General features: G+C 32.7%; 1 protein-coding gene across 1 annotated transcript in view; it reads left to right on the top strand.

The window, feature by feature from the left end:
• LOC106474436 (rap guanine nucleotide exchange factor 2-like) overlaps positions 1 to 14,658 on the top strand; it is a 25,045-nt gene that overhangs the window by 5,456 nt on the left and 4,931 nt on the right. Inside the window, exons 2-10 of the mRNA XM_022402742.1 lie at positions 4,660 to 4,878; positions 6,404 to 6,508; positions 8,723 to 8,913; positions 9,260 to 9,482; positions 10,385 to 10,546; positions 11,104 to 11,211; positions 11,398 to 11,601; positions 11,906 to 12,014; positions 13,130 to 13,436. Coding sequence (XP_022258450.1) covers positions 4,660 to 4,878; positions 6,404 to 6,508; positions 8,723 to 8,913; positions 9,260 to 9,482; positions 10,385 to 10,546; positions 11,104 to 11,211; positions 11,398 to 11,601; positions 11,906 to 12,014; positions 13,130 to 13,436 — 1,628 coding nt within the window. The remainder of the gene's footprint in view (positions 1 to 4,659; positions 4,879 to 6,403; positions 6,509 to 8,722; positions 8,914 to 9,259; positions 9,483 to 10,384; positions 10,547 to 11,103; positions 11,212 to 11,397; positions 11,602 to 11,905; positions 12,015 to 13,129; positions 13,437 to 14,658) is intronic.

Below are 14,658 nucleotides of genomic sequence, written 5' to 3'. Positions count from 1 at the left end.
TGCACAAAACAATTAAGTGATTTGGGTATATATTGGTTCATGTTAAAGTATAGTGGATACACTGCACAAAACAATTAAGTGATTTGGGTATATATTGGTTCATGTTAAAGTATAGTGGATACACTGCACAAAACAATTAAGTGATTTTGGTGTATATTGGTTCATGTTAGAGTATAGTGGATACACTGCACAAAACAATTAAATAATTAAAGGGGCCAACATTCGCGGTAATTGTAACATGTCTCCACCACACAATCTCAACATGGCCAATTTTGACACCATAAAAATCGAAAACGTTCTGTTTCACTGCTAGGGACCTGCATGGAGGTATATTTGTACTAATTCCCATGTAAATTGGCTGAAATACGGCGGAACAATTGTAAAAAAAATTCAACCTACAGTTATGCTTTTTGTGGCATCTTGATCCCCTATAATTACAAAAAAATGGGTAGGTCTAACATTTATTTTTTTGTCATTGTATGGTGCCTGTAGAAAAGTATCAAATTGTATGTAGATTGGTCAAAATACGTCCGAGTAATTGACCTCCCACCCCTAAAACAAACTATGCTCTTTGGTGAGTTCTGCTCACTCCCCCGTAAACAGTCAAAATTGGGCATTTTAATGTCAGTGTGTTGGGCGCATGAAAATTTATATTTGTGCCATTTTGATCTTGATTGCTGTAAATATTACCGCACAAGAGCCCAAAATATACATTTTTATGTTCCATGACATTTGACCTCACAAAGTCTTTAAAAAGGCCGAAGTCAAAAAATAAATAAAAAGGTGTCTGGGAGTATTGGACCAAGGTATAACACTTGTCAAATTTCAAGACGATCTACTGAGAAATGAAGGAAGGGCGGTCGATTGAAATGTGTTTGGAAGAAGAAACAATAGAAAACCAGTACGGAGACGTAGTTACTGGAATGTGTTAAACAACTAAGTACAATTCTATAAAAGAACATGAAACTCAGTTCATTGTTATGCAAATCAGACATCTGATGGTGAGTCAGGATCTGAAATGTGAATTTATTGATAATTCAGCCTTTGCTGTATCTGTAGTTTTAAGCTCCCCAGATTGTTCATGGAAGTAACTACATCATAAAGAAGAGATCTGGATGGTTCCCCTTTTATAAAAAAATCATCGGACAAATGTAAACTAGCGAGTCACAGGCTGTTGCGAATTGGCTGCATGTCCTCAATATGATGTTAGTAGGATGTGGAACCATTCCCAAGTCCGTTTCTCGAACACCTGGACAAGGCAGTTCATCATCCACAGCATAAGTTGACAACTCGTATCTGTCGACTTTGGCCTGTCGTTGCTTCAAGACTAAATCAGATGTTTGCTAGCTTCAATAAAAACGGACAAAGTACCTAGGTGATCAGTGAGTTTGGTGGAACAGATTCACTGTTATTTAATAGGTTTGGGAGAGAGCAGCTCACTTTACGGGTTCATTAGATTACTTAACTTTTTATCTCGCTTAAATCTTAATTGTTGTTTATATACATATAGTTGCTTCTGATTATATCTTAAACTTTTTGCTTGACCTCTGTAATTGTGTGTATCAAAGAAAGAGATGGGAGGGAGGGTCGAAAGGATCACAGTCCACAATACTGCACTGATACTCGTGTAGAAACGAACTGTCGCCACACTAAATTGTATAACTTGTACATACATACTAGGCCTGGTGATTAGGTAGCCGGGTCGTAACCCGTTGCCTAACATACGCGCCCTTTCAGACTTTAGGGCGTTATAAAGTGACGATCAATCGCACTGTTCGTTGGTAAAGAGTAACTCAAGATTTGGCGGTGGGTGTCGTTAACTAGCTGCCTTCGCTATTGTCTATCACTTTAAGATCAGAAACGGCTAGCAAAGATAACTCTCGAGTAGCTTTGCGTGAAATTCCACAGACAAACAAACCTGCACAAATACTAATGTAATGACTGCTAATGTGTTTCGTTGTTGATCTTTTTGTCTCCTTTTATGTTAGTAAATAGCCATTATTATCATGATTCTTGGGACTTCTGAAACATCATCAACTTAGTATATTTTATTCTAACAAAGTTCTGCTATTTATTTAAGGTTTCCACATTTGTTTCGTTAATTAACTATAATATACCGCACTGTTGTAAATTAAATATAGAAATCGCGATCCGCACATTGCGGCAGTGGGTGCGTTATAAGAGAGATAGTCAAAGCCCACTATTATATTAGAGTACTCCAAGAGTTGGCAGTAGGTGCTGTCTACTACCAACCTTCCGTCTAGTTTATAAGTTCAAAATTAGAGACAGCTAGTGCAGATAGGCCCTCGTAACTTTGCGCGAATATTCTATTTAAGCCTAGCGTACCCTGTTTTAAATAGATACTACTTTTAAAAAGCATTTCTACAGATTTACTCCATCTAAATTATTTAGTGTGGGTGTCATTCCACATCTCCAGGTTTTTCTTTAGAAAAAGGTAGTCTTTCCCAAACCAGGACTGCATAACCCTATCGTTTTCTGTACTTTATTTACAAGCATACACTTGATTTAGAACAAACTCATGGGGTCGCTCCCTATACAGGTCAGTACCGAATAATCTCAAATGGTTCAACCCCAATTCTTGTCATATACTTGTGGCGTATAGGTAACTAATGTAAAACTCGACTCTTTCATGAACTCAAAATAAAATAAAAAACTTAACCCTTCTGTATTGACCTATATATATATGAAATAACCCACTCCCACCCTAGGTTATTCTAAACAAGATGTATATTTGTAGGATATAAACCATGAAAACTATGAATTCAAACATATTTTTATGAGCTCCCCCGTATTATTGATCTATATAGGGAGTGATCCCCTTGGTTTACTTTATATTTATAGAGCATAAACCGTAAAAATATGAGAGCTCGGATAAATCTTTTATTATAATTGTTTTATGAGTACGTAGGAGTCTAAAGTCTGTTTGTATACGAAACATTTAAGGCCTCGTTTATTATGTAATGTTTGTAGTGAATCAACAATGCGTGTATACGTTGATGAGAAATGATTAAACAAACTATTTAACAAAAGAGAAAAGTTGGACAGTTCCCAGACATCTGGCCTCCATGTGAACATACATTTTATTTTTTACACTTAATCACAAGCTTTGTGGGTTTGCGTCTTTCGTCACATGATTACGTTCTATAAACCATGAGAACTGAGCCCTAAGTTAGTACCATTTCTCTGGTATATGTCAGTCGTTTGGGATTACGTTTTATAATTATCTCTAGGATAATAAACCAGAGAAGGCAGTTAAGTAATATAGTTTAGAAAACAATTATTTGTTGCCAATCGAAATCCTTATGTATCATTCAAAAATGTGGTTTCAAGTAGGCAAACAATTAAATAGTTACAGAGAGATTAATCATTTAATTACTAATTTACTCGGTTAATTACTAAAGTTTATAATCTACGTTTCGGCTGCTAATCTGTTACAGTCTTTAGGGAAATTCTGAATATAGTGTATGTGGTGACAGAGGCTAGGATTCGATCGTCTTCTTGTTTGAAAGGTAGCTGTGAGCTAGGATTCGATCGTCTTCTTGTTTGAAAGTAGCTAGCTGTGAGCTAGGATTCGATCGTCTTCTTGTTTGAAAGGTAGCTGTGAGCTAGGATTCGATCGTCTTCTTGTTTGAATAGGTAGCTGTGAGCTAGGATTCGATCGTCTTCTTGTTTGAAAGGTAGCTGTGAGCTAGGATTCGATCGTCTTCTTTTTTAATAGGTAGCTGTGAGCTAGGATTCGATTGTCTTCTTGTTTGAAATGTAGCTTTTATATCCATTCGTCTGGACAGGATTGAGTCCGATCACGTGGATTGCAAGATGACGTAGAGTCGAATCCGTGTTCATGCCAACAAATACATTCTTTCTCAGGATTTCCCTAGCGATCTGCGGGTCGTGAGTTCGAATCCCTCACAGAATATGCTTGTCCTTTCAGCCGTGGGATCGTTGTAATGTAACATTCAACCCACTTTTAGTTCTTAAAAATAATAGTCCAAAAGTTAGCATTGGGTGGTTTTGACTAGCTGCCATCCCTCTAGCCCAGTGGTTCCCAACCTTTTGTGGCCCTTGCACCCCTCCCCTGAAAAGTGTGCATTAGACATTTCCTCTTGGCGACATTTGGAGGAAAACGAACCTTGTATAGGCCTCTTCCGCGCACCCCCTGGATCCTTATTTTGCACCCTTAATTGGGAACCCCTGTTATAGCCTATCACGTCTAAATTATGGACAGCTATGCAGATAGCCCTCGAGTAGTAGGTTGGCGCAAACTCCCCCCCCCCAAAAAAAAACAACAATAACAGGGGCAACGAAAAAAATTAACTACATGTAGCCTTTATTTTCAACTGGATTGCTTATAATATTGCAAAGTTTATATAATTTACTGGTCTGAAAATTTTGAAATTGGATATGCCACCTATTGAAAAGTTTTTAAATCAAATTATGTACAGTTCAAACTAACCAGAAAAATGCATAATTTTATTTCATTGGGGCACTTAATGGCGTTAAACATTAAGCACGCGTGTGATTTTTTTTTCTCGAAAATAGATCATACATTTATTTCATTTTTCTATTGATACATGAAACGTTTTCTAACACTTCAACGTGTATTAAAAAAAAAATGTTCTTGTTCCAATACCCGTGCAGCTCGCAGAATATCAACAAGTCCAAACCATACTACAACGAGGAGAACTGTTCAAGTCCAACAGAAACTCTCATGGTAGTGATACCTCGTCGGCCTACTCTGGATCTGACACCATGCAGTCAGTGCAGTCTTCACTGGAGGACCAAGAAGTGGACCTTTCAGGACTCACAGAGAGTGCTGTGGATTCTGATGACGAGGAGGACCTTGCAGAGTTAATTGATGTAAGGTTATTTCATCTTCTTAACAAATGCAGAATTCTCACAAAAAAAGAACCACATTCTACTTATTTAGAATGACCTGACACATTATAGTTTTATAAAAATGTTTCTGAAATTATATGCACTTAATTTACTTTTAACGTGAAACAAAGATTTAATTTATGAAATTAGCAACGGATGTATAGTAGTATTTTGTGACGTTTTATTACTTTCATAAAATTTTGTGTTTCTTGGTTTGCATCCTCAGTTGATGAAAATTTAACATAAACATTTTTTCTTGAAAGCCACCTGTATTAAAATGTGGATATACTTTTCCAAGTTACACTTACCTTCTTTGATTACTCATACTCTATTACTTACACAAATTAAACCATCTTTATCCAAGTAGAATATCTTCCAGTCATCATACTGTGTACAGTATTTGGTGTTTTATAATATTTTAGTTTGTTTCCACAGTTTTATGATGTGTTGTTATCACTTTAAAAATGTAACAGGAAAAGTAGGCTTATATATTCCTGAACAACTAAATGCTAGCTAGAAAGTCTTATGTAATTTCTTGGATAAAAATACAAAAACAAAATGGTACTTAACAGGTTTTAGAATATATTTTTTTATAGTTTAAAAGTTTATATATATATAGACAGGGTGGCCCAAAAGTAGGTATACAGTTGATAATGTGTTTCAAATAATTAGATTAAAGTATACAGTTGATAAGTGATAACTTATTTAACAGCACTTTACACCTTACATAGAATTATGGAAAAGTTAATTCTGCAGGTGTTCAAATTGAAACCCATCACTGTTCACACAATCCTGGAGTCTGCCTGCCACACTTCTGCAAACTTTCTGACACAAGTCTGTCTGTGTTTGAAGTTCTGTAAATTGCAATTGTCTTGATGAAAATTTCCTTCAGAGGGATAGGCCACAGAGGAGCAATCAAGATGTTTCCATGGTCATTGGACTGTACCCCTATGGACTTTTTCTTCTGGGGAGTACTCAAGGACAAAGTTTGGAGTAGGAAATTACAGAATGTTAACTAAATGAAAGGGGTATACCTACTTTTGGGCCACTATATATGATAAATGTTTTGAAATATTTATTCATTCATGAAGATGCAGTTTTGGAGCAGTAGATAATTCAATAATATTTTTAGCAATATCAGAATAGAGGTCCTGTAGCTAAAGTTCCACAAAATGGTCACGTGAAAGCTATTTCAAACAAGTCATTTTCTAGTTATAGTGCATGTGTGATAAAGCAGATTTCTGAATAAAATGTGCTCTGATGTAACTTATCAAAATGCTGACTAATGGAATTTTGCTCTGTTAATGGGATACTTTTGTCATCTTTTCTAGTAACGGCAGCTGTTATGAATAATTCAGTAGCATTCTGTATTTCCAAGCTCGTTAACTTATGCTCGTCATTTGTTGCAGTCTGCCCTGGAGATAACATGCACAGTAAACACCAGAAGAAAATTTACATTCTTTTAATTTTCAGATTGGCTGAAAATGACTTTTTTTACTGTTGGCAGTGCCTGACTGTGAGAGACACTGTACGAGAATGTCTGGAAAAGGACTCTTCAGAAAGGACAGAAGATGATATTGAAGTATTATTGGAATTCTTGCAACACTTACCAGTAAGAAAGTTGTTTTGTTTTTTCTATTTAATAGCAGAAACTGCATTTTTAGTGGATAATCATATTTTTTCTGCACTGCACAACCTTGTTTTACCCTATATCAGTAAATCTTTTTTCTTTTTAAGTTTAGATATATTAATTTCTGTTTCCACTTGACCTCAAAATCAAAATTTCACATTTTTTAGTTTCCTTTCTTGAATCATACTAAATCTTCTTTTAATTCACAACACAGTTAAATAAATGTTGAATAATAACAATAACTCAGTTGAGATTTTATGTCTGTGTTCACAGTTTAGTGAGTAAACTTTCGACTTTTCAAAGTCAACTTGTTTCTATAAATGTACGGTATTCTTGGAACAATGTTATTATCAGTTGTGATAATTGTGTACAATATTTTGTATTTCACTATGATTGTAACACCAGGTGATACGTTATTATTAATTGGAAATGCATTGCGTGTGCAGGCATTACAGTATTTAAGAAGAAAATTTGTTCTTATCGCATATCAGTTAGGCTCGCAATAACTGCATGAGATGAGTTGAAAGTTTGTTCAATAGATATTGAATGTGGAGATAAAACTGTGTTTAACTATTATTTTATCATTGCCAGGCCTAATTATAACATTTTGTTTTTTATATATATATTTTATCCTTTACCCTTTCACAATTTTCATTGGGTCCCTTCTACGTTTGGAGCCTGGGTGAAGTACCCCATCTGGCCAACTAAGCTTTTTTTCGCAATTATATTTTGTATTATTTGAAGCTGTATTTATACTGTATATGTAGAATATTATTCCATAGGGACAAAAAGTAAATCCAAACTGACTGATCCACAGTTTTTCACAAATGTAATAATTATTTTTTTATGTTAACCGTTATCAAATTGTCAGTGGCCACGGTTATGATTGACAGAGGTTTATAATTCTGGTGTCATGTAATAGCCATTTTTTTACTCATTCTTTGTTACTAGATAAATTTGTGATTTGGTGTAATTCTCTAAAATTACTTTTGTTTCTGAACAATGTCTACAACTTGATAATCCCTTGTATAATTTTAACAATGCTATGCTAGTCTATCTGTAAAATTACATTAACAAGTCTCAAAGTCGGTATGAGGGTCTATGGATCTCAAAAAATACTGAATAACTCTCGTGTCATAAAGCTATGTCTTTAATTAAGATAGCAAGACAAGTAACGTTTCTAATCATCACAGCACTATAGCTATTTCATTTATGTCTCTAACACAGTACAGTAGCTATATTGTTAATGTCTAATTAACTCAGCATTATAGCTATGTTGTTAATGTCTAATTAACTCAGCACTATAGCTATGTTGTTAATGTCTAATTAACTCAGCACTGTAGCTGTGTTGTTAATGTCTAATTAACTCAGCACTGTAGCTGTGTTGTTAATGTCTAATTAACTCAGCACTGTAGCTGTGTTGTTAATGTAATTAACTCAGCACTGTAGCTGTGTTGTTAATGTCTAATTAACTCAGCACCATGGCTGTGTTGTTAATGTCTAATTAACTCAGTACTGTAGCTATGTTGTTAATGTCTCAGCACTGTAGCTATGTTGTTAATGTCTAATTAACTCAGCACTGTAGCTAGAGTTAATTAGACATTAACAACATAGCTATAGTGCTGAGTTAATTAGACATTAACAACAAGCACTATGGCTGTGTTGTTACTGTCTCATTAACACAGGACAGTAGCTATATCCTTTAATATCTCTATCTTTTTATATTATTTTATGGAAAACTTTTTTTAATTATTTTCAGAACTCGCCTTATTATTCTCATTATTCGCACTTTTATTATTTTTTCCAGTTACAGTGTGTAAGGTTTGGTATCTGAATTCTGTGCATGTATATTGATTGTGAAACTTCAAGATTTAAAAGAAAAATATCAACACTTGTTTTTATTGGTAGAAGAAATATTTCTGTTTTATTATTTATGATTTGTGTCATTTGTCATCTCTGTGTGTTATTTTTCAATATAATGAAAACTGTCGTTTTTGAATACTGTGAAATAAAGAAAATACTGCTGGAAAATAAGAAAATAACTTTATAGTTATAACTAGAACTATTACATAGAATATTTAATTATTCGAGAAATGTAACTTTGTATCTCTGTTGATGTTTGCATAACATATTTTCCTTTCAGAATATTGATTATTCAAATGATTCTGAGTAGTAACAGAGCGTTTTTTTTAACAGGCTTTTGCCAACATGACGATAGCTGTTAGACGAGCTTTGTGTGCGGTAATGGTTTTTGCCGTTGTTCAAAAAGCAGGAACGGTTGTGATGAACGATGGAGAAGAGTTAGACTCCTGGTCTGTCATTGTCAACGGTCAAGTTGAAGTTGATTTTCCAGATGGAACAAGCCATGAGCTGCATGTTGGTGACAGGTATAGAACAAAGAAAAACTGAAAAAAAAATGTATTCTCATTTACTCTCGAGTTTTTTATTAAAAAAGAAAAAGTATTCATTCTTAAGTTTTAGTGGAAATTCTTGATGAAATGACTTTTGCATATTTTTGGCTGTTTTTCTTCTAAGCTTAAGGGATTAATAAATAATTTTTTGTTTTGTCTCTACTTAGAAGTAAACTTAAAATAGGAAATTTTTTGTGAATATTAATTAAGATTATTATTTTCTGAGAAAACAGTTATTTGTATTGAATGTTAAATGAGATCATTGAAACAGACTGATTTCTTTCATTTTAACATTAATCTTGGATTAATTATTTTCTTTTAGCTTTGGAATAACTGCCACAACAGAGAAAATGTATCACGAAGGGGTGATGCGGACCATGTTGGACGACTGTCAGTTTGTTTGTATTGCTCAAAGTGACTACCACAAAATTCTTCACCAGGGGGAAGAGAATACTAGAAAACATGAAGAAAATGGTCAAGTTGTTCTTGTAACAGAACAAAGGGTCTTAGATGGAGGCAGTCAGCAGGGCCATGTGGTCATAAGGGTAGGGACTGATAAAAATTTTAAAGCTTTCTTATTTTCAGGAAATTGCATTTAAAATAGTTCAGTGATCTATACAGTAAAAACAAGACAAACAACTAATTATACTTCTTGTAAGACATCAATATTAGGCTTATTATATTCCCTAAAGGACTAGATAAAGAATGTAGTGTTAAAAATATAATAGGCCTAATACTAATATTTTATGACGAGTATAATTAATTATAATTATGTTTCACCAGCTTGGAAAAAATGTTCACATCATAACGGTTGTTGACAAGACAAAAAGTTGTCTTGTTGGGTAATAAAAACACTTTCATAAAGAGATCAAATAAGATAAGTTGTACAGTGTCTTATTTTTATGTTATTTTTTACTTCAGTAATATGTACAGTGTCTTATTTTTATGTTATTTTTTACTTCAGTAATATATATAGTCTGGGTTTAAAAAAGTATGAAAAAAAGAATTACTATCAATTTTTAGTAACTGATACAGACATATCTTTTAGTTCAAGCTATAAACTTATAGTTGGATTGTGTGCTATTGGAAGATCGAACCTATTATATTCAATGGCTTGTAAAATGCCTATACGGGGTTATGGGGTTTTTATTCATTTCTATCAAGACTTCTTGAACTTTCGTGTTTTTCTAACATCATGAATAAACAAATGTCATGAAATTGTTTAAAGATTTTCAGATTTTACAGATTTGTTTTTTATGTTGAAAGAGTAATTTTGTAGTTTGGTATCATGTTTAGTTTTTCCAAAGCTTAAAAACCCGTTCATATGCGTATTTCCGTTAACTCTTACAAGTGAACTGGAATCTGTGTGTATGTTTGTGTATATTTGCTCTGTGGTAGCTTTTCCCGACAGTTGAATGAAAATCAGCATTTCTTTGTCTTGATACAGGGAACACCTGATAGCCTAATGGCCCAGCTAGTCGAAGAAAATACTCTTGATCCTAGGTACGTAGAGGATTTCCTACTGACCCAGAGGACTTTTATTTCCTCTCCAATAACAGTGGCTAATAATCTCCTAACTTGGTTCAAAGACCCTCAGTTGCGAGATAAGGTGAATATCTTAGAATTTGTTCTTTATAAGGTGTACTACTTGTATTTTAAGTTGTTTATTTTGACGTGCAAGTTTTACCTTTTATGAAAATGAGCTTTTTTTTTAGTTAAATTAATGTATTCAGAGTTGTATTTTTCCTTTCAATATTTATTTATACTTCAGATTGAAGCTTCTTCCTTAAATTAAAGCTGTTGTCATGTCATTTAAAACTAAACAGAAAATTATGAATACACCAAATATAAACATAGCACTAATAGAACAACATTTTATTAAATAAAAACATCTAATAATTACCAAAGTATTTCTCGTTTTGATGAGTTATTTACTGATGACACTCAGCCTATACTTACCTGGAGATGAGGGTTATTTTATGTACAAAATGTGTAAGATGCTCCAGCCTGAACTACATAATACTAATAATAATTAATCGGTTTTATTTCGTAAATTTTTCCTATTGAAATGAAATCTTATCAGTAATTTTTTTTCAATTTCATGTTTAAATAAGAATTTCCAAAGTTAAACAATAATCATATCTATTTTGTGTGAACATATTCCAGGTCACAAGGGTTGTCCTGCTGTGGGTGAGTTACCACTTTCCGGACTTTGAGGAGGATGCAGATATGATGGAATTTTTGGAAAAATTTGAGTCTGTACTTGAACAAGAGGTAATATAAATACAATTATTACTTTAGTAAAAACTTTGGTGGAATATTTCATAAAAAGTAACTTATATCCTTGTACGTGGATGAATTTTGACTAGTTTTTTTACTTCTCACACTGAAGTCTGACGTCTTGCTATTAAATGGGTTAAAACAACATGGAATATGTAAAGTATTTATCATTTCTTTCAGAAAATGCAGAGTCAATTACGGTTACTTAATATTGCTTGTGCTACAAAAGCTCGTAGTAGAACTATTACTTTGGCTCGCTCTACGAGAGATGATGTCCTTCACTTCTCTATTCTTGGTGGTTATGAGCGAGGATTTGGGATTTTCATCTCTAAGGTTAACAAGGGCTCTAAAGCAGAAGAGATGGGTTTACGAAGAGGAGACCAGGTTGGTAAATGTTTAAGAGTAATATAAAAACAATGAAAAAAGGTGGTCAGAAATAGCTTTTTTATGACAACTATTAAAAACCAGTGTTGTTCTTCTGTTTTGTCTTTTATTATTATTATGAGAAGCTAAGATTAGTTTTATCAATTGACTGTTTTGGAATAGTGTTTTAAAAATAAGTTATTTCAAGAATATTATTGTTTCTTTTTTGTTACTTTCAGAAAAAAACAAACTTTTAGGTTGTTTTAACTTAATTGTGTGTTATTCAGGGATAATTTTTAACATAAAATAATTGATAAATTTTTAGATTCTGGAAGTAAATGGACAAAGTTTCGAACATGTTAGCCATGCTCGCGCTCTGGAAATCTTACGAGGAACAACCCATCTTTCAATTACTGTTAGATCCAATCTTTTAGGTGAGGCTGAATGTTTTTTTTTTCTTTCTTTTTCTTGCCTTAACTTTCCATTTTTTACACACAAAAATATAGTGTTCGTAGGATCTTGCTGTTTTACCTCAGCATTCACTCATAGTAACAAAATATTTGTTTGTAAGATATTGCTTGCGGATAACATTCTATTGTCTTTGAGTTTTCAGACTATGTTTTATTAAATGTAGACCTAAAAAAACTGTTTTCTTCTGTAAAAATTATCACAATCTAAACAGAGTTGTTCCTAATCAGAAAAATTTGCACTTTCTCAACTGACAATATTCAATATTTCAAACATTTGTAAATTATGGTTTAAATGTTAAAAGCTGGCAAAAGAATTAGAAAACAATGGGCCTAGAATATATTAGAAGCACGTGAACTGCATACATTATTTCTTGCATTCCTTTTAATTTGATTATTTTGGATTCAAAATCAAAGGAGTGTAAAAATAGTACTTGAAATTTTTATTGATTGGTAGAAAGAATAGAGGCGAACATAATTTGGGCAAATTGAGATCAATAACGTAGTTTTTGAAAATTCTACTTTGTCTTTAGCAGCATTTAATACGTAAAAAGTATTTCAAAATAATATGTATATATGATGTAAGCATTTGTATACTGCAACCATCATAAAACACCACTCTACCTTGCCAAAATAGCCCCAGTTAATCTGGTGAAGATAAAGATTATTTGGAGAAACTGAAGCTGTGACTTTACCATTATATTTACTATTATTTAGTAGATTAAAAAGTGTTTAAGATTTAAGCACAAGGAGTTTTGTATCATAATAATTTTGGATTAATAATTACTTGGTTGATGTAAAGTCAAATAATACGAACGAAAATATGATAATTGATATGGAACACAATCTGTATTCTCAAATTTCTAACCAAATTGTTAATACGTAAAGCGAATCTTAATGTCTAAATACTTACTTCACGTTCATATATAAAAAAAACAACTTTGAAATTGGGTAAAAGTTTGCACACTATCATCAAGTTATTTTTTGTCTTGTGTAATATTTGACAGACTTATTAGTATATTAACTAAGAAAAACGGAGTTTAGGGGTAGAATTTATTATTTTAATTATATTTTTTTTCAAGTTTTTAAAGAGATGCTCAACACACCAGAAAATGTTCCTCGCCAACGAGGAAGGAAACTTTCAGAAATTTCTTGCTTGCAGCCTGATCCCAGAGCTAGGTTTTCTTCCCACTTTGATATTCCCTTTGAACTGGGAGTAAGTACGTTTCTCCAGATTCGCACCTCTTCTCCACACCAGTATCTAAGAACTTTGTCTAGTCCTGTTGGGGAAAGTAAACAACAAAAGAAAGGATTCAAGACTCTTAATAACCGGGGAAAGATCAAAAGGGCTCTTGCAAAAATGAGTATAACTTCCAAGCCTGGAAAAAGGTTAGATGGTCGTTTTACCTCCTATTTAAAGAAACAAGTTCCTGGATATAAATAAAAAATAGTATTTTTTAAATATAAATACCATTCTCAAGTCTATCAGTTAGAGGACTGTTTTTAGTTTCATATTTAACTATATAGGTATGTGTTTTCTACATTAATTCACTTTCAAATTTGAAACCCAGATTAACATCAGACATTTTAAGTAATGATTGTAAGTTTAAATGTGAATCAGTTTAAGCGAATATGATTTTTGAACTTATCCGAACACTTGTGTCAAAGATAATTGTTCCTGTTTTTTATTCATTAAAAATGAGTTGCAAGTTTTTTTGACTTATTATATTTACATAAACTAGCCGTTCTTATCAGGTATTGCTTATTTGTTACCTGAACCAAAGGGCTGATGTTTAGCAGAAAGGATCAAAATTTCGCCTTTCATGTAACAATACATATCAAATCCATATAGGTGCTAATACTGAAAAGAAAGACACATTGTTTTCAAGCATTCTATGAATATGAAACTAGTACAAACAGACATTTAAATATAATAATTTCTGCCAATAATATGAATTCTAACACTTTTATGTATAACAGTTTTATACCATGTTTTAAGAAAACACTTTAAAAACGTTGTACAGAATAAAACCAAAACTTATTCAGCCCTCGATTTAACAGTCACTCTCTCTCACTAGCCAAACTATTCAACTCATTTTGTAATTTAAAATCAAAGACAATATTTAGAAACTTACACAACACAGTATCTATGTGCTTTCAATGTAAAATTAAACTTTTAATTTAAAATGTGTTATTTGAAGTATGAAAAGTTCCTTTATTTATTTCTCTACATAATACCTATAATTGTATTTTTCTTATATTTATTATATGGAAGCGATTGATTTATATTGTATATTAGCTGGGGTACCGGTCCCCTGGATGGAAGTTATGTAATTCATGATTAATGAAAGGTTATCTTAGGACACAAAAAGTTCCTTTATTTATTTCTCTACATAATACCCATAATTGTATTTTTCTTATATTTATTATATGGAAGCAATTGATTTATATTGTATATTAGCTGGGGTACTGGTCCCCTGGATAGAAGTTATGTAATTCATGATTAATGAAAGGTTATCTTAGGACATGAAATGTTGCTTTCCTTATATGTAATTGTAAAAAATGCAAAAACGGCGAGAAAAACTGCAAAACACAAAATGTGAAACCACAA

This window comes from Limulus polyphemus, unplaced genomic scaffold, assembly GCF_000517525.1.
Source record: "Limulus polyphemus unplaced genomic scaffold, Limulus_polyphemus-2.1.2 Scaffold7223, whole genome shotgun sequence".
Classification (NCBI taxonomy): Eukaryota; Metazoa; Arthropoda; class Merostomata; order Xiphosura; family Limulidae; genus Limulus; species Limulus polyphemus.
The sequence above is the reverse complement of the archived record's forward strand: the minus strand, read 5'-3'. Positions and strand labels throughout refer to the sequence as shown.